The sequence below is a fragment of the Sciurus vulgaris genome, assembly GCF_902686455.1.
Source record: "Sciurus vulgaris genome assembly, chromosome: 9".
Classification (NCBI taxonomy): Eukaryota; Metazoa; Chordata; class Mammalia; order Rodentia; family Sciuridae; genus Sciurus; species Sciurus vulgaris.
Window position 1 is genome coordinate 58,422,432 of NC_136469.1, and position 20,549 is coordinate 58,442,980.

A 20,549-nucleotide genomic window follows, 5' to 3' on the forward strand; every position below is an offset into this window, starting at 1 on the left:
CAGTTCTGAAACTAGACTTCTGAAAGCAGAATGTTGGTGGGAACATCTTGCCTCCAGAAACTCTGGAGGGAGTGTGTCTTTCCTTGTCACTTCTAGCTCTTTGGAGCTATAGGCCTTCCTTGGCTTATGGCAGCAAAACCCCAATCTCTGCCTCCCATCTTTTCATGGCCTCCATGTCTTTGTGTTCAAGTTTTTTCTCTTCTTACAAGAGACATCAGATGTATTACATTAGGACCTATCCTAATGAAGTATGACCTCATGTTAACCTGATTGCATCTGCAAAGATCCTATTTCCAAATAAAGTCACATTCCTAGCTACAAGAGGACAGGACTTCAGGATATCTTTTGGGGGAACACAGATCAACCTATATAATTTGAGAACATGAGCATTCAAAATAGAAAAGCTGGATGTTCCAGACGCTAAGGGGGCTTGAAAGGTTGGAGATCTAAGAAAAGGTGATATTTTGAGGTTTGTCTGGTAAATAGGCCCTAGATGTTTCTTAGAATGAGTAATCTAACTGAAACCAAACCTCTGATAAGGGATATCAACAGTTTAGTCCCATGGGGGCAGGTGGTGGTTTGGGACTTGGTCCTAAATTCTAGAATAACTGCAATACTAAATAGTTTCCTGAGAAATAAGCTGTAGACCTACTATTGGCACCAAGGAGCCTATTCACTTTGGGAAGTACCTTTCCTCCAACATGGAATAAATAACCTCTTGACAGCTTTGTAGTTTTAAGATAGTTTTAAAACACCTTCATAAAAGCAGCATTGTAGGTTTTAGTTGTCTGACCAATTTTCAACACAGATAGATAACACTTTTGTAAGGAGATTTTGAAGTTTCCTAAGAATAACAATATCTTCTGGTTGAAGCACTTAACCAAGGTTTTGCTGTGGGTAGCCATTGAGTTTTATCTTTTCTTGAGAACTTTACTGGTGGATTAGTATAAGTGTTTTAGGTTTTTGTCGTGTTTAAAAATACTATGATCTGGGCATGGTAGAGCATGCCCGTAATCCCAGTGGCTTGGGAAGCTGAATCAGGATGGTAGCAAGGTCAAAGCCAGACTGAGCAGTTTAGCAAGGCCCTAAGCAATTTAGCCAGATGCTGTCTCAAAATAAAATATGAAAAGGGCTGGGGATGTGGCTCAGAAGTTAAGGACTGGTACCAGTCAATCCCTGGTACCAAAAATAAATGAAGAATAAAAATACCAAGAATAAAAGGTACATCACAAATAGTGGTTTACTACCAAATCTGCATCTGCACGTCAGTATTTCCAGAGTAAGCAGTCATGATTTCCCAAATAGGGGACTATGGCTTCAGATAATAAGCAATAATGGCTGAAATATTAATAAACTCATCTCTTTTGTGTCTTGGTCAGAAAGTCTTTTGTAAATACTGTATTAATGACAACTGTGGAAAGAGAAATATGGAAAGTGTACTTAACGTAGAATTTTTCTAATCCTTACAGGAATTTGAATCAACGAAGATTAGATCATTCCCTAAGTGGGTTTTTATATAGTTGTTTCTTTTCCAGTTTTCCATGCCTTTCTAACACTTGATCTTTGTATGAAAACTGTTGCCATATTCAGAGACATGAGTCATAGTACTTAAAATGTTTTCACCATATTTTAGACATCACAGGATATGGTAGAAGAGTAGTCTCTTGGCATCTGCAGTTTTTACATTCTATGCTTTGACCTTTCACAGTGGTTCATTACATGTATTAATTTAACTCATGCATTAGGCTAGCAGACCAACCCCTCAGCATCTGCATTTCATTATAGTTTTCTAAAAAGCATTGTGTGTGCATTTACCTGTGTATCTGTCTCCCTCTTCTTCCACCACTGTGTGGTACATGTGTGCATTTCCTCTGGGAAAAAAAAAAAAAAAAAACTAGAGAGTAGACTGTCGCATTCTTCACTGTAAATGAAGCCAGCTTAAACTCCATACAGAATCAAGATAAAGTATTATAAACTATTCCAATGAGTTTCCAGGTCTTGCCAGTATTGCTGAATTGGGTACTTAAACTCTTTCCAAAGCACTAAAATGACTACTGAAATGATCTTTATGATAATAAGTTCAAGAATTGCAACCTCCTAGTCTATTGCCTAGAATATTTCCCCCCATTCCTTCTCCTTTTGTTAAAAGACTTTATCCCTCTCCCAACAAGAAGCGGAAGTGGGTGTACATCTCAGAATTGGCAGAATAGACCTTTTCTTAACACAGGATTGATGTATGATTGAGCATGACTCTGTGAATGGACCAATCACAGCTGTTTCATGGCTAAGTTTTCCCGCAATTGGAAGTGGGGGAGGGGGCAACCCTTAAGTCAACGAACGAGGTGACAGGATGTGATTTGAAGGATACTTGTAGTTACGTCTGAAATACTTTCACTCTGCATGGTCTGAAAATAAGACCTGTGTGCAAAAGGAAGATGATATGAGAGTGAAAAACTAGGGAGGCTTTCTTTAATCTCAAATCCATGTGTGCCTGGATCCAGTACACGTATTGTTCTGCAACTTATGGAAAAAAATGCTTATTAATATTTCTGAATTGCAAGACTTGCAAAGATCTTGGGAGCAGATTCTTCCTGTGGCTTAAGGTTGGAAGATATGTCCTTCCACCTACATACTAATAAACATTTATACTTCTCTGTTTCATGTTGAGGCTTTGATGAATTGAATCTCTGTATTTTAATATACTTTGAAACTCTTTACTTCATTTTAAATGCATTTATTTGCAAACAGTGAAAAGAGTGTGTACATCAGTTAATAATTCAGAAAACTGGATATTTAGCTCTTTGTCCTTAATAATAAATATCAATTAAGGAACTCTGCAGTTTAAAAGCATGGTAATAAAAAATGTGTTACCCAACACCAGAATAGTAATTTCTGCATAATTTATTCATAAGTAATTTCTACTTTAAATATTTCTACAGTTTTTTCCTGATGTAAATACACTGTGTGAGAAGAGATGAATAAGAAAGTCTTGCACTTTGCACATACAGGTTTAAAATTGGGACTACTGGCTCATTATTACCTAACATTAAATAAAAGAAGGAAAAATGTAAAATATAATACACAAAACTTATTAATAGCACAGACTGATACTAGTGAGATTTTAATGTTGAAATTTTATGGTAATCATTTATAAGGGGGCAGTTCCAGTGAAGTGGAGCTGAAGAGGACTTGTGTTGAATTACTAACCTGTGCCAGTTAGGACAGCTTTATTGGATTTGAACTTCACAACTACTCTACATGGTAGATATTATTGTCCTTATTCCACACATTAGGAATTTGAGGCTTTAGAGAGGTAGAGTGACTTGCCAGAGGCAAGATAGAATCTTTCTCTTGCCCAGATTCCTTCCATGGCTCCTCTTTGGATAAAGTTCATACTTCCCAGGTTGAATGACAAGACCCTTATTATGTGTCCCTTGTTAATCTTTACAGCTACATCTCTTTTCATTCCCCACCTAGACTCTAAATTTACAGATCTTCTCTTACTTCCTATTATGCCATAGTTGTTTCTTCTGCTATGAGCAGTATTCTTATCCCTGCCATTCTGTGACTAATTCCTCCTTACTCTGTGGATTTCAGCTCCAATACCAAACCCTTCAGGAAATTTCTTAAAGTCCACCATGCCCATTGTATTGTTTATTCATTCAGATATTCAGCAAATATTTATTGAGGATTCTGTATATGGTAGGCACTATGCTAGGCATTAGAGATATAACAGTAAAAAGAGGGAGAAGAAAAGCTCTGCTTTTATATAGTTTTTACAGTATTATCACTTTTTTAAAATCAGATGTTATTTTATCAAAGCACTGCTTATGTCTAAATTGTTCTGTTACATTTCTGGGGCCTAATACAAAATGGGAAATTGTAAGAATGTCACAGGTACCTAATATTTATAGAGCCAAGTTACAAATGAATAATATTGTTTATTAATTTATAATTATCATGTAGATGCCTAAGAACATTCTGTTTGGACCCTGTTACCTTTTCACACTGCCACAGATTATAATTTATTGTCTTATGACTGTATTAATTCAGTGAACCTCCAGTCAGAATCACCACTGGATTCTCTGTAGAGCTGCAAGATTTATCTTCTTGAACATTGCTGAGATGGTGCTAGAAACACCTTGTTTTAGTCAGCTTTCTCACTACTGTGACTCAAAGATCTGACCTGAACAATTGTAGAGGAGGAAAAGTTATTTGAGGACTCACAGTTTCAAAGGTCTTAGTTCATAGAAGGTTGGCTCCATTCCTTGGGGCTCAAAGTGAGGCAGAACATCATGGTGGAAGAGTGTGGCAGAGGGAAGTAGGTTACACAATGATCAAGAAGCAGAGAGAGAGTCTCCACTTGCCAGATAGAATATATACACCAAAGCCATGCCAGGATTACCACCTTCTCCAGCCTCACACTAGCACTTCAGTTACCACTTAGTTCATACTTCCCAGGTTGAATGACAAGACCCTTATTATCTGTCCCTTGTTAATCTTTACAGCTACATCTCTTTTTACTTAGTTAATCCCTGTCAGGGGAGTAATTCACTGATTGGGTCAAGACTCTCACAACCCAATCATTTCTCCTCTACCTCTACCACACTCTACTCCTTACACACACACACATATGCATGCATGTACATATGCTTGTACACAGAGAGAAATCTTACGTGAAACCGAAGTACAAAAAAGAAAGAAGTAGATTTCCTGTAGTAATGACCCCAACACTCCTCATGCACCTCCAGGATTGCGGAAAACATTTGCAGCCATTGCAGGACTGCAGACACACTGGCCTTTGTTTGATCTTGCTGTTAATAAGCAAGGGGAAGGTTACAGTCAAGATGACTACAGAGAGAAAAATTGCTCACTCAGAAATTGAAGGAAAGTATCATACTTGCATGGCTACTCTGGCAAATAATTTAAGCCCCATGTTTTTATTTTTTGTTTGTTTGTTCTTGTTCTTTGATACCAGGGGTTAAACCAGATGTGCTCAACCACTGAGCCACATCCCCATCCCATTTTATTTTGAGACAGGGTCTCAGTAAGTTGCTTCAGACGTTACTAAATTGCTGGGGCTGGCTTCAAACTTGCCACCCTCCTGCCTCAGCCACCAGAGTTGCTGAGATTACTGCCCTGTGCTGTCACACCCAGAAAGCCCCATGGTTTTGACTTCTCCCACTTGCCAGGAAATATCTGTGGGGCCTGAGGAGTAGAGTCTGATATTCTCCCTTCCTCTGGCTGAGACATTTTAAGTACTAAAGAGCCCCTAGACACCCGCTACAGTCTCTTAGCCATCCACATTTCACGTCTTTGGGCCACAGTGAAAAAAATTGTGTGGTCAATGTCTGTGTCTTCTTTTTTAATGAAAGATAAGATCCACAGCAGTTAAATCGGTTGGAAGCCCCATTTGGTCCCTGTCCATGGGTGTAAGACTGGATATCCTAAGCATACTCTGTGTTTCTGAAGGGAATTTGTTGCATTTGTATTCCATCGTTATAAAATTACACATTTTAAAACGTTTTTATATTCATATAGGTGAGTCTTTTCATGAATTTGAAAAAATGACTTTTTAAATCTTTATAACACCTATCATATAAGAGATATTTAACAACAACCTACTCTTAAAACTGAATTAAATATTCTAATTTGTATTTATTTTTATCTAGGATTATAGAAATATTTTCTACTCTGTCATGAAATATGTAAAATTTCATGGCATAAAATAAATCAAGTATTCTTTAAAAATATATTTCATATATATGACTAGTAACAGATACTATTTTAAAAGATAATCTCAAATGTGTCAAGAACATTCAGAAACTTTGTTAATCATATATTAAACGGTGAATACACAAGATGCAAAGATCTCTGGAAATTCAATGAAGTGAATCTATGAGGAAATGTGACTTGAAATGATGAGGTGTTACGAAATAAGAGTTTTTCTTAGTGAAGAGCAGTTTAATCAGTTATCAAACATGTTTTTCAGTTATCAAACATGTTTTTCAATATTTATTTTGCAAAGGGATGGGATAAGAATTGATTGACAATTATGATTGGTCTTTTCAGCAATTCAAATATATAACAAACATTCATCATTTTTAATTGACAAAAATTAAACTAAATATGAAATTATGATTGCTAATGCATCATAAGTTATGATGCATTCTTAGCAGCTATTTTATATTTTCTAAACACCTGCATTAATTTGCCATGATCACTAAGTGTAATGCCCTGTATAACATGTTAGGCAAACATGTTTTTTGAATAATTTAATTAGATATTTGCTGTATATAAAGAAATGAGTCACATAAAACCTTATGTATGCTTAAATTGGAGACAAGCCCATATCTAAATGTAAAAAATATATGACTTCATAGATGCATGGATTAATATCAAATTAGGAAACTGTGACCCAGCTTTGTTTCATAGAAATAAATAAAAATGATGGTTCATATCACTGTAACATATACTAAGCTCCACAATTAATGTGCCTTCTTCAATTTAGTGAATATTAATCCTGACATGGAAATTTGAGATAATCTAATACAAGTTTCCAAATTTTAATTCAAAATTAAAAAAAATTACTAAAAGTATCTATAAACTATAATTTACCATTATTTTTAGAAAAAAAATATATATGCTGCTACCTCTGTTAAGAAATTACATGGGTGGTAAACACTCAGTGAAATGTCTTGCTCACATAAGAATAATGAAAGACCCAAGGATTGACCCCATAATTCCTGACTGTGAGCCAGAGCCCAGAAGTTTCATGTTTCAAGGTTTTATTCTTTTTAATTTCATATACTTAATAAGCTAAATATGTCTCGAATATCTATTTATTGAGATATAGAAAAGGAAACAAAAAATAAAGAAAATTAGTTAGAATTAAGAAACAGGGTATTGCTTTTGTCAGATTCATTTTTTTTAAGATAATACTTTTTCCTAACTACTTTTCAAATTAGTATGTTCTAAAATGTCTGAATTATTCATTTTTTTGTTGCATCTTTAACGTTTTTTTAAATTGACATAATTATACCTCTCTATGGAGTAAAGTGTCATATATTTTAAATAACTTGTCAATTCAGAATTAAGAATTCAATTTTTAAAAATGCTACATATGACAAGTAAACCTGTATATTTTTACTGAGGAAGTGGTAGCTATGATCTCTTTAATCCTATATCCTATCAGGACTTGTAAGTATTAGCATAGCACTTACTAACTTTGCTTATATACAAGTAGGCATAAAGAACTGACTACTTGAAAGTCATGTTTAGTTAAAAACTCACTAATATTCCCACTGCCTATAATTGCTGAATTAATAATGAATATGTGGTCTTAGAATTAACTGTCATTAACTTGCTTGCCTTGAGTTTTTAAAGTATTAAAAGCAACATAGTTCTGTAAATTGTCAAAAACTGCGGAGTATCATGACAAGAAGAAGGGATTACTTGTTTTTATCTTAGATTTTTTTAACAGAGTTTTCCAAAAATTTAAGAAGTGTATTATTTTTTAATTTTAATTTTTTGGTGAAATGTCTTATATATTTTCTATTTAATGTGTTACTTCCAGGTTTTAAAACATTTCCACCATCACACAGTCATAAACCAAAGTGGTCTTATAAATGAGCTATGCTAGAAAAAAAAAATGAGACTAACTGGAATCTCGTCATGGGCAACTCACTGAAAGACTGATCATATGGCTAAACCCATTGGGAGATAATTACTCCTAGAAAATGGAAATTGTAGAGCATAAGACCTAGTCCATTGTATTTCAGCCTTAACAGCTTTTAATACATAAAACAGCACACATTAGGTTAAAAAGTAAAACAAAAGAAAAACATAACAAACTTTATGTGTTTTTTTGATGGCTACTTTGAGTACAGATACATAGCTCTTGTAGAACATTCACCATCTTTCTTAGGAAGATAATCTCTGGGATGACTACCACGTCTGTCTATCACTTCATATTGTATCAATACACATCATGCACTAAGTCTTTTTCTCCTTCATGTTATTTTATTTTTTACAAAAATTCTATAATATAAGTTCTGTTATGATGAAGCAGATGAAGCAGTTGAGACCTCCTACGAAGAGTAAATATATTGTCCCAGTTACACAAGTGGTAATTTACGCAGCAAGATGGTCCAAGCCTAAAAAAATCAACTAAAAAAGATTAAAGCATGAATATGCAAAGGAGGGGATTGGGAAAAGCAAATTGGAAGAGTCCATGCATTCCTTAGTGAAACTGCTTCAGTGAGAACGAATAGGAAAGTAATTAAGAGAGAAGCTGCAGCTTATTGTCTAAGGCAAATCAAGAGGAATATACATGCAAAACACAAAGCCAATAGCAATTTTTATGCAGATGTTGCAAAAAATTCTGAGCTAAGAGGTGGATGAATGATAGCAAAACTTTGTTACAACATTTCTTCTGTGTCAGTTGTGTTTTAAGTACTTAACTGATATTATTTTGGTTTAGTTTTAATTCTTTGAGGAAGGTGCTATTTTGACAGTTATATTTATAAAGGAGGAAACAGATTCAGAGGAATTGTCTAACTTCTCCAGGGTCACTGGGCTGGAGTTTGGCTTGGGGACCACACCATCTAGCATCGGAGTCCCTGTTCCTAACCATTACACCATACTGCTTCTCCCAAAGATGAAATAACACATCCAGGACAAAGCAAAAAACTAGAACTGAGAGAATACCATTGCCAAACAAATAAATCCTTAGAAAGATAGCCTTGAAAGGTCCAAAATTGAAACACTACAATGTGGATGAGCACCTTAGACCTTGTAGCAGCAATAAGATTTAGTTCAGGGTCCTGCAGGGCATTCATGGGGGAAACCTAAGGTTAGTATTTTAGAGTGAAGAATATAATCAATTTTTTGGTAATATCAAGTATCTTCTATGTAGTAGCAAATTGATGTATGTTTGGTTAAAATTGTGTCAACTCAGTGTTCCTCGAATACTCTTGATTGACGATGACAATCACAGGCTTAGTGATCAGCATAATGTAAATAAATCTACTTATCAAATAACCAGTAGTTTTTAGGAATGATCAAATGTAGACAAATGGAAAGCAATGACCAAATTTAATTAACTAATGTTATTAGTGTTGTCCATACTTACTTATTGTTATTACTTATCACAATCATATAATTCCACAATGGCATTATGAACCTATAATAATTATGCATCTTTATTATAATCTAGATCTTGCTGAAATGGAAAAGTAGCAATAACAGATGGAACAAATGCATTATTGTTCAATAAATTAAATACCTCTGGTGAATAAAAATCTTCTAATGCATTCAGTCCATGAAGGAAACAAAAACTACAAAAGCAATCACAATGTCAAGAACACTCATCTCTAAGAAAAAAATAGCATAAACATAAGTTTCAATAATTTATTTTTCTGTTGATTAGGATATACTGTAGAAGTAACCGTTGTGTTGTAAATGCTTGCTCCTTCTATTAAATAATTTTAAAACAGACTATCCTAATTTCTTTCTTTCTGATTATGATTACATACTGAGATGTGAGAGATTAATGAAGCATTTAGTACTGGGCTGTTGGATGTTATTATCTATTGTAATCTATAGTATATTCTACTCTTAGTTTTCAGTTGCCCTGTTACATTTCTAATATATTAACATTGGCTCATCAATACTTTATCTTTGTAAAACAGCTTTATAAATACAAAAAAGATGAGATTTAAAATTTTTATTACTGATCTGCACTGATCCAGAATATTATGTATTTGATTTTATAGCCTTATTTTTTCCTCTTAAAATTCTTTTTAGTACATTTTAATTTGATTTAGATCCTTTTTAATATTTTTCTCTATCATCGAACCTGAGTGACCTGTTTAAGAATTTATCTTTTGTTTTCTATAAAATTCGTAGTACATGTTTAACAACTGAAAAATAGCATTTGTTGTGGGAAAATGGTAATTATTTTGAAGTACACTTCTTTAGTGAATTAGAATCTTGTTCTTTTGTTCTGCTTTAGTTTACAGTTGATCAGACTTCTGGTTATAACAAACTATAATATGATTCCCAAGTAGTCTTTATCTTTATTAATTACTTGACTTTAGATGTTCACACATTCTGCTAATGAACTGCACATACTGACTCCATGGTTTATACTTGAATTTATCATACACTGAAGTCTGCTTTAACTGGGATTACCAACAGGAGGAAACAGATGGGTACTTCAGTACCCTCTGTGGTTAACCTCCAACACAATGTCTGCAAACACACTCTCTCCCTGAAAAATTGCAAATTTGGGAAAAGAAAAAGTTGTGGGAGATAGAGTATTCAAAAATCAAACCAATATATTCAATAGGTTAATCCCCTCATATTGAGAAATAGACATAATGTTAGTTCCTTGACATTGAGGACTTTATTGTCCTGGGAAAATGTGGCTATTAGGGAAAAAAATATGGGGTTTAAGTCAAAGAAACTGAGTGTGGAGCAAAACTCAATAGTGAAAATGCTTAGCAACTCAGGAATGTCTTTTCTAAAGGAAAATCTGTAATCTCTTAGTTTAGTATGAACTGGAATAACTTGTAGAGGAAGTTATTTTACTTCATGCAAGACTTCCAAGATGATAAAACCAGTATTTTGGAGGAACTAAAAGGTCTTTACAGAAAAATAAATAATGAGTCAAAAATTAAAAGCACTTGACTTCTAAGTCATGGTACTGATACAATCTTGCCAAGCAATTTTTAAATCCTGTTCCATTAAAAATCTATTTTTCATTTATAATTTATTTTTTATTGTTTGATAGTTTCAGGGTTTTTCTTTTTTCTATTTTTTATTTTTTATAATTTATGTATTTATTTATTTTTTTAATTTTACAAACTGCATTTTGATTCATTGTGCACAAATGGGATACATCATTTAATTTCTATGGTTTTGCATGATGTAGATCATACCATTCGTGTAATCATACATGTACATAGGGTGATGATGTCTGTCTCGTTCCACCATCTTTCATACCCCCCTCCCACTCATTTCCCTTTACATAATCTAAAGTTCCTTCATTCTTCTCTGATCCCCCCCACCCCCATTATGTTTCATCATCCACTTAACAATTGTCTTCTCTATGTCTGGATATTCTAATTTGCATAAGGTTTCTTAAACCAGGAATAATATGACATTATAAAATTTTTGCTTAGGCTCAAAAACAAGTTAACTTAATGATATTTTTTGGTAGATTTCCTTTTATTTAGGTAATTAAGCAGGACCAAATGTGTAAGTCTGTACACTGAGTCCAAGCTATTGTGAATACTTTTATGTGAAAGCACATGTTTCATATTTTAGTTTTTATTCCCTTCTACTCAGCATGACAGTGGTATCAGAGCCCTTTTCAAGTTATCAAGTGCATAGCAATTTTACTGGGGCCTCATTCTAGTGTCCTTAGCCCTATATATTTTGGCTTATAATTTCTATTCCAGTAATTTCATTGCCAATAGGAACTTAAAAACAATAGAATGCTTTGAAAAATATTGTTATAATATGGATACTCTTATTTGCATGTTTACTAAGTTAATATACCTAACACACATATAATATAATTCAGATTCTTATTTGGACCATTTCTTCTCAGTGACCATAACATCATTCTCTGGTCAGTAGATGCATGGCAAATATTTGGTCCTAGGCATGGTTATCATTCTAACTTTTCATCCCTCCTTTGCCTGAGATTCTCTTCTTAAGGGTCTCTTTGCCCTCAACAGGCTGGTCATTATCTTCTCTACTTAAAAGTGGCTGATTTTAGAAACTCTTAAACTTGCCCTGTGATTCATTGCATATCACAAGAACTTGCTTAGCTGACTACAGAGACTCCCTTGTTTCTGCCCTGTTTGTTGTTTTTCTTTAGCACTACTTTGCTGTACTCTATAAAAGTCCTGAACTTCTGATTAATGACTCCTCAATAAATACACTTCCTCCTAGTCTTTAAATCATCCTTTGTGGTGAGTGGCTTTATACAAACACACAGAAACATTTATATCTATATTTCTATACATATAGACATGAACCCCCAAGCCTATGATTTCAAAGCTTAATAACCAGCTTTCTAGAAATGATATGTGGAGGCATGACTGTTGCCTTCTGTAAGAAATAAAAACCCATACTTTCTGTGTTTTATTTTTCTGTTTTCTACTTCAAAATTCAAAAGATTTCAACTTAGATTCAAAGTTTTAGCCCCATTCATGTGTGAAATCATTTCCAATAAAGTTTTATTTTAAGTGGGCCAAGAGTTTTGGAAGGAGGGAAGCCATATTAAAAGACAGTTATGCCAAAGTAATGATTGCTTAGATTATACTTAGTAGTTGAATATTTAGGCAGTATGTATGTATTGACCAACACTAAGAGAGAGGATAAAAGCATTGCAGGATGCTAGTTACCTGTGCCCTATTCAGTATATTCAGGATGTTAGATTAGCCATACTCAGAACTACTGAGTCACTCTACCCAGGGATTGTACCAAGACATTATTGACTATATTGCCACCTTCTCTCCAGATAGATTCAACTCTTCAGTGTATGTGTTAGTTCTTACTTCTCCTCTCAAAGACAAAGGGAGAAGTTCTCTCAGGGGAAGTAACCATCATATGTGGTATAGTAGGTTGATAGTGAATATAATTAGCAATGACTGAGAAAAAAATAACCTTTAATTTCAATATCTTTACCATATTAATTTTTCAAATGCCATGACTTTTAAAATTTCTTCCATAAATATGCACTATAACTGTTGAAGAAATAGGATGATTTTTGGTCTATTAATCTAAATGGAAGGATGTGTTCATAGGACATTATGAAGTTCTTTTTTCTATTATTGCTTGCTTTGAGATTCTATGTTTGTGATGCCTTTTACTTTATTTTAAATTTCAAGTTACATATAATAGATTATATTTATGTGACACAGTGTGATTTTTTGATTCATGTGTACATTGTTTAATGATTAAGCCAGGGAAATTAGCATGTAGTCACCTTAAACTTTTATTATTTCTCTGTAGTGAGCATATTCAAAATTCTCTCTTCTGGCTCTTTGCAAATATACAATGCATTATTGTTAACTGTAATCACTCAACTGTGCAGTGGAACACCAACATTTATTCATTTATTCATTTTAACGTAGCATTGTACCTGTTAACCAGCCTTTCTCATCATAGGTCAGTGCTGAACCCTAGCAGAGTAGTTGACTACCTTGCCCACTAGCAATGTTTGTTGGGAATGAGCAAAAATTAATGGGAAATATGGGAATGTGGTAAATGTTGATGAAGTGTGAGCTTGCCTTGAAGGTATAACAGAGCTTATCAAAACTTGTTTGACCTAAAGGTGCTGTCAAAACTAAGTGAAATAGAAGATTGTAGGACCTAGCTTCCTGGGGAACCTGGGGCATTCAGCTTGTCTCATCAGCTGGCATTGGGCATGTTGTCATTCTTTGGATATCACTGTGTTCAGTACTTCTAAAAGATGGAGGGTGGAGACCATGGTAAGTGGAAATCATAGCCAGGCAGCCTTCCTTCTATGTAACCATGATCCCACTCTCCATACTCTTGGGTACCTATGTATGGTGGCCATTTTCTTCCTGAAGTTCGATATCCGAAGAGTGACTTAAACTTCAGAATGTTAGGGTAAGTCTCTTAATTTACAGCTAAAATACACAAGGCCCAAGCAATAACTATGATCAGATGCTGCAAGAAATTCATTATCCTTCTTAGTTTAAACTCTCCCCCATAGACTCTATCAAATAATCACTCGATTATGATCATTTCACACAATAATAAAATCCTAATCTCACACTAACCTAGAATGAACATGGAAAGAGTTTGCCTTTCACATTTGTATCTCTTGCATATCTAACCCTTCTGAGCAGAACCACACAAACAGGCAGACTGAGCCTGTGTGTGCTGAGACAGATGCTCAAAGGTCCAGGTTTGTTTAGTCATACTGACTAGATAAGAATCATCTAAGAGCTTGTTAATAAATCTGCATCTTTGGAGATACTGATTCAGGGCCCAGGAATTTTTAGTTTCAAAACTCACCCAAGGGTATTCCAATATAGAACCAAGTAAGGAAACCACCATAAGATTCAAGGGTGTCCTGCACTTGTCCCCAGTCTTACTGCATGGGTTGTTGTAGCCTGTGATTTAAAGACTTAAAATAGCTACTCTCTCAGATTCTAAGTTGAAGGCCTCTGGCTTCCACCAAAGCAAATCCCACAAACTTGTTGTCATCTCTACCAATCCCAAGGGCACCTCACAATCTCTTAACTTCCTTATAAACAAATTTTCAAGTTAAGCATGGCAATGGGCTCAGTAGAGGAATCCTAGGACACTGTAGGTTATTGTGTGCCTACTGGGTACAAGTGCTGGAGTAATGTGAACAACACTGCAAGTCACCCATTCCAATGGAGGTTATTTTCCAATGGGAAGAGTCAGGGAAGAAACAGGTATACAAAATCATCTTGGTAATTTCTGATAATGAAAAGGGTGTAAGACAAAGCAATGTGTTGAAGGACAGTTGAGAGCAGAGGTAGCTCCTTTGTATAAAGTGATCAAGAAAGACTTTCTTGAGCATATGATAAGTATCTGAGACCTAAGTATTGAAGGGAGGCAGCCTGTGAACATCTGAGGAAGAAAGAAATTTGGCTTAAAAATTATAGTAAGTTGATCTTGAAAATCTTTACATGTCCTTGTAAAATACATTTTTCAGGCATGTTTTGAGTTTTTGTTTCCTTGGGTTGGGCTTCGCTTTTAAACAATAATTCTATGTGTCAATTATTTTCCTTTGTTAAACATTACTAAAAGTGGTTCTTACTATAAAAGCATGATTTTTGAATTGTGTGGTTGTTCTGAGGTAAAGTCTGTGATAATATTACAATTATACAAGTAACTGGATTGTAGGCTATTTGTTTTCCATGCCTGGTTTATAGTAATTGCTCTTTGCTGTTTTATGTCATCAAGCCAAGATTCAATAATTACAGTCATCTTGTAAATCATTGAGAAGATCTCTTATCACAAAATTATTATAAGACAGAAAAAAGAGCTTAATTTTCTGATTTTACAGAATTGTATTCATGATAATGTACTTCTATATTACAACAAAAGATAACCTTACAATATTTTCATGGTCTAGAGCGTATTTGTTTATTTTTTCTGGCTACCCAATTAAGCTATGTTGTCAATTGTTAAAATCTCTAATTCCTAACCTGCACTCCAGAACCTGAATGGATGTCCTGGTGTTTATGTCACTGACCTGGAGAAGTAAAAAGTGATTATTATGGAATTTTCAGCCATGGACAGCAATTGAAATGAAAGAGCCTGTAATCCCATAGACTCAGGAGGCTAAGACAGGAAGGAGGATCACAAATTCAAGTTCAGCCTCAGCAACTTAGTGAGGCCTTAAATAACTAAAAATAAATAAATAAATAAAAAGGACTGGGGATGTGACTCAGTGGTAAATGGCCCCTGGGCAAATCCCTGATTCAAAAAAGGAGAAACAGAGACAGACAGTCTCTCTCTCTCTCTCTCTCTCTCCCTCTCTCTCTCTCTCTCTCACACACACACACACACACACACACACACACACACACACACACATATACATGAGATGGGGGATAGAAGGGGAAGATGATTTGAAATGTCTTCAGAATACATTCCTTCCAACATTCCTTCCAACTACAAGTAGTAGAATCCCATTCCCTCTGGAATCTGGACATTTTATATGCATCTCTTTGGAAATGCCACTTGGTGTAAACTTTATCAATTTCTTATCAAATTCCAGGAACTATTCTTCTAAGCTGGTTACAATATTAGCACATCTAATACCTACAGGTAGACTGGTAAGGTAAGACACCAATACCACCCTATTCTATGAAATAAGTATGTTGCAGCTCGGAGGAAAGATCACTTTGTAAGCAGTGCAGCAGGGATTGGAGGCTGAATTATCTGTTTTCAGAGATCAGATCTTTAAGTACTACATCGTACTGCCTCAAAGGTTTTTTAACAGGACCATTTTCACTTATGGATATTTTAATAATAATAGTTAAATACTATTATTTAACTCACAGCCACCATAAATATTACAAATAATGTTTGAAGCCTGTGTCTCACCTTGTCATCTGGCTTCATGTTTTCCATGAACCTTGCCCCCTAATTGGCCATTATCCCTCTGATAGGGCTCCACTGTAGGAAGAGGGTCAGTGACAGGACAGGCTGGTGTCAGAGTCACAAGTGTTTACATTTGACAGGGCTGCAGATGAGCTGTCCGAGAACGTGATCTACTTCCTGCTTTTCTTCTTGACATTCCTTCCTTCACCCTCCTAACTTACTGGAGGGTATGAAGACAAATGATTTGCAGTCAAACACCTTCTGTCCATTGTAATTTTTGGTTTGAAACACACACAACAGGCATCAAATTTCCCACAGCTTAAAAGAAAGTAGTACTTGTGATAAGTAATCTATACCAATTATTTGTTTTAAAGAATAAATCAGATGAGTTATTTTATTATTTGTTAGCCAATAAGATTTAGTTTTACCTCCTTTAAAAATCACAGTAAAAGATAACCTAATTCAGTTTTTTAAATAGACATGTATTTTTATTATTTTAAGTTTTAAGTTTTTTTTTTTTTTTTTTCTTTCTGTTTCTGTAACTCCAAATGTAGCCATGAAAGTCTCCTCTAGAGGGGGCAGTGGCGTCTATACCTGGCAACTTTTGAACCATAATGCTCTTTATACTGTCCCTTTACTTAGGATATTGCATATAATATGTCAAGAAAAGACTTGATGTGTTGTATCTCAGAAATCATATTCCTCACTATTCTTCAGGATAAGGACCCATTTGCAAAATGCTCAACCCTAAGAATAAAACAAATGTATATATTTAAAAATAATCTTCTAACCTGTGATATTATTTTAAAAAGGGAAGAATATGTTTCTGATATTTCTACAGTGTATCTCTTCCTCAAGGAAGGGAAGAAGCTATGTGATTGTTATCCAAGAAAGGAGTGCCTTAGCAGTTACAGCTCCTTGTTACTTTCTTATGTTTTAGTGAACTAAGATTTTGAAGAAACACAGACTCTCTAAAATAGAGTCTACCTGTACCTGTTGCAGGCTTATAGAGCTATGGTCCTTATTAGCTGTCCTTAAGTGGTAAAATGGAATTTACACATTTTTGTTCATTTATTGTTTAACAGTTGTTCCAACTATGGATTCCTCAGGCTCATTCTTATTATTGTTCACTTCTGTCAAGTAAAAAATGAGGTTAAAATATTTCAGTGACTTTCTTATAATTGCAATATCTGGGATCATCCTTTGGTCTCTTGATTTCCTGTTCACTAATACATTCATTCTGTGAACCTCTTGGTACTGCATAAACCACCATATCATGTCCATCATTCATGTATGTTTTATATATATAGTATATATAATACACACACACAGACACACACACACACACACACACGCATTAAGGCTACTGCAGCATGGTGGTTGAGAAGAAAAGTTTGAATCAAATCTGAATTTAGGTGCTGGATTGTTCATTTTTAATGGGTACACTGTTTCCTTGGTGGTAACATTATCATAATGTTGATTTTTGAAGTCTTTGAAAGTAGCAAATGAAATACTAACTTCTGAATAAATGTTTTTTAATAAATGTTGTTTCAAGAATATTTGTTTAATAAAGGTGAGAAATTAAAGAAATATGAATTCCCACTAATTTTTGTACTTTTTAAAATATTTTCTAATATACGGTTTTCTTTTATTTAGACATCTGGTATTAGGACATATTTTATAAAAATACTGTTTTATAATTTGAATTTAATTGGAGTTTTTTTCTTAGTGGTATGTAAAATATATGTTGTAATTGATTACATTTTTATATTCAACAAAATATAGATTTTATGATACATTTCAAAATATAGATTTTATGATGTATTTCAAGATTTCTTTTTCTTTAAGAGGCAATGTGTAGTGGCTGTGCAGTCAGATCTCATTTGCAGGTTGTGCCAAATTCACAAATGTCTTTGCCCTATCTCTTAACTGCAAGATGAATACCATACCATGACATTGTTGAATTGAACTAGAAAATGTTAACAAAGTCTTGCTGGTGTTTCCTACAAAACTGTTAAGTGCATAACAGCAATAGCCGTTATTGTTATTATTATACATATTTTCCCAGTTAATTTGTAGTTAGTAGACCTGGATGGTAGAGCCAAAATTGCCACTAACTTACTTTTTTTGAACAGTGTATTTATCTTTTCTGTCTCATTTTCCTATTCTGCAAAATAATGTTTTTGCTAAAATTAGCTATAAATTAATTCTGGCTCTACAACTTTGTAATTTTATCATCTAATTCAGATTTTTCACCTAATGTGGCCATAAAATAAATTTTTCTTCTTTCTTTCAGTTTGCGGGGACATCCATGGACAATTCTTTGACTTGATGAAGCTCTTTGAAGTGGGAGGATCTCCTGCCAACACTCGCTACCTCTTCTTGGGGGACTATGTTGACAGAGGGTACTTTAGTATTGAAGTAAGTCCACATCACTTCTTTTTAGGCACTCAGTTATGCTTCCATATCTTCATAAAATAATAGCAATAAATGTCATTGCCTTAAAGAAATTTCTAATCTATAAGGAAGAAATTTTAGTAACTTAATGGACATATTACATATCCTGTTTTCAGTTGATCCTCATATGCTTTTTAATGTCAAAAAATGATTAATAGTAAGATTTTGCTTTTTGTACATTTTTATACTTGCAGAGTTGCAAAAATTTTACCTTAGTTTACAGCAAATAATTCTATTTCCCATTAAAAGTACTAATCAGGGTTGATAAACCAGAGATGTGTTAACATGTTTATTGCTTATCACTGTGAGACAGTAAGTTACCTTTGTAAGTTGATAACAAAGTGCATGTGTGTCTGCTTTTATGTGTGTGTCTATGTGAGAACACATATATTGCTGTATTTTGTCTGTTTTGGTACCTGTCATCTAACTAGGGTAATTTGTCAAACTCATTAATTAAAACAGAACAGATAACCTTTGAGTAGAGGTTCTTCCCCAGCCTCCCATCTGCATCTGCTTTACATGAGTAGAAATGACATTAAAAATCAAGGCAAGGACCTTGTTTCATTCATATTCTTCCTGGTGCCCTAATGTGGTGTCTCATACACAGTAAGAGCTCAACAAATGCTTATTGAAAGAAATGGTTTGATATAGAAATATATTTTTAAAAATCAGAGTGTGCTGACATTATATATGCTTAAAAAATTTAAAAAGAAAACAATTATTCTTAAAGAAATAAAGCAACAATATGAAGATCTCATATAAACATATATTCATAATCATATAAAAATGATTCTGTTTTAAAATTTTATTATCATATTTGATTTACTAAAGAAGTATTTAATGTTGAAAAACATCACCCTTAAATATTCTATTTTAAAATCATAGCAATTGTTTTTTGATTATTCAATTAACCTAAAGTCATCAATTCTCTTTGTCTATCACCATTTATATGTATAAATATATATGTATACACATACATATATATATGTACATATGTAAAAATATATGCATGGAATTAGAACTACAAAGAATGTAGAGAAATGTAGTATATATCCTTGATCTCTATGAACATAAGTCTATATAGGAACATATAAGTACAAAAATTATATAGAATCCAAAAATAGTGATCATCCATGGTTCAGTTATTTGAATGGGTTATTAAAAATTTTATGATAAAGGAGGCACAGAACATAAGCATTGTTGGGATATAGAAAAATGAGAAGATACTGGGAGCTCAGCTGGCTGAAGAAACTGAATCAAAAAACAAGTCAGATTTACCTGGGAGGGAGATTGAAGTCAGCAAAGCACAGGGAAAACCTCAGTGAACCTTATAAGCCTTGGTCATGTTCTTGAGCTACTTGATCAGCTTAACTTTGAGGGAAGGGTGTCTGAGGACAAATTTTGTAAAACTTATCTCTCACATTAGGGTAAAATCTACAAGGGCAGACAATAATAACAAGAAAATAAGACCCCCATATAATGGTAATTTGAGCAAGATAGAAGTTTATCTTTCTGGTAGAAGCTCATATGGAGACACAAGGACTTGTGCAGTCCCCCCCTTAGCTCCTTGGACCCAGCCTCTTTCAGCCTTGTTTCCCTGATGTTCATGGCCTCATTTTAAAGTTAACTTTGTGACCTAAGACAGCTATAGTGGCTTCATTCCTTCTGTCTCAACACTACCTTCAGCATGAATGAAAAGGAAGTGTGAGAAGGGTTTATCCTCTTGTTTAATGATGTTTTCCTGAAGTGGCACAGTTCCCTCGACTTGCTCCTGATAGATGGGAATTTGCTGATAGGACTATTGGAGATTCCAATGTGATTCCAGATTTCTGGGAAACTGAGAGTCAGAAACAGCAATGAGAGGTTAAGGTTTCTGCCATTTCCCTTCAAATAGGGCTTTGTAGAATCTAAGTAAATAGTAAAATAATAATAATAATAGCAATAATAATATTTTAGTAGTTCTT

At 34.2% G+C, this 20,549-nt stretch overlaps 1 protein-coding gene across 2 annotated transcripts in view; it reads left to right on the plus strand.

Annotated features, from left to right (window-relative positions):
* The window catches only part of PPP3CA (protein phosphatase 3 catalytic subunit alpha), a 311,580-nt gene that overhangs the window by 214,345 nt on the left and 76,686 nt on the right, over positions 1-20,549 (plus strand). For both annotated transcript variants that reach the window (XM_079153824.1, XM_079153825.1), the window contains exon 3: positions 18,425-18,549. In XM_079153824.1, the coding sequence (XP_079009950.1) occupies positions 18,425-18,549 (125 nt within the window). The remainder of the gene's footprint in view (positions 1-18,424; positions 18,550-20,549) is intronic.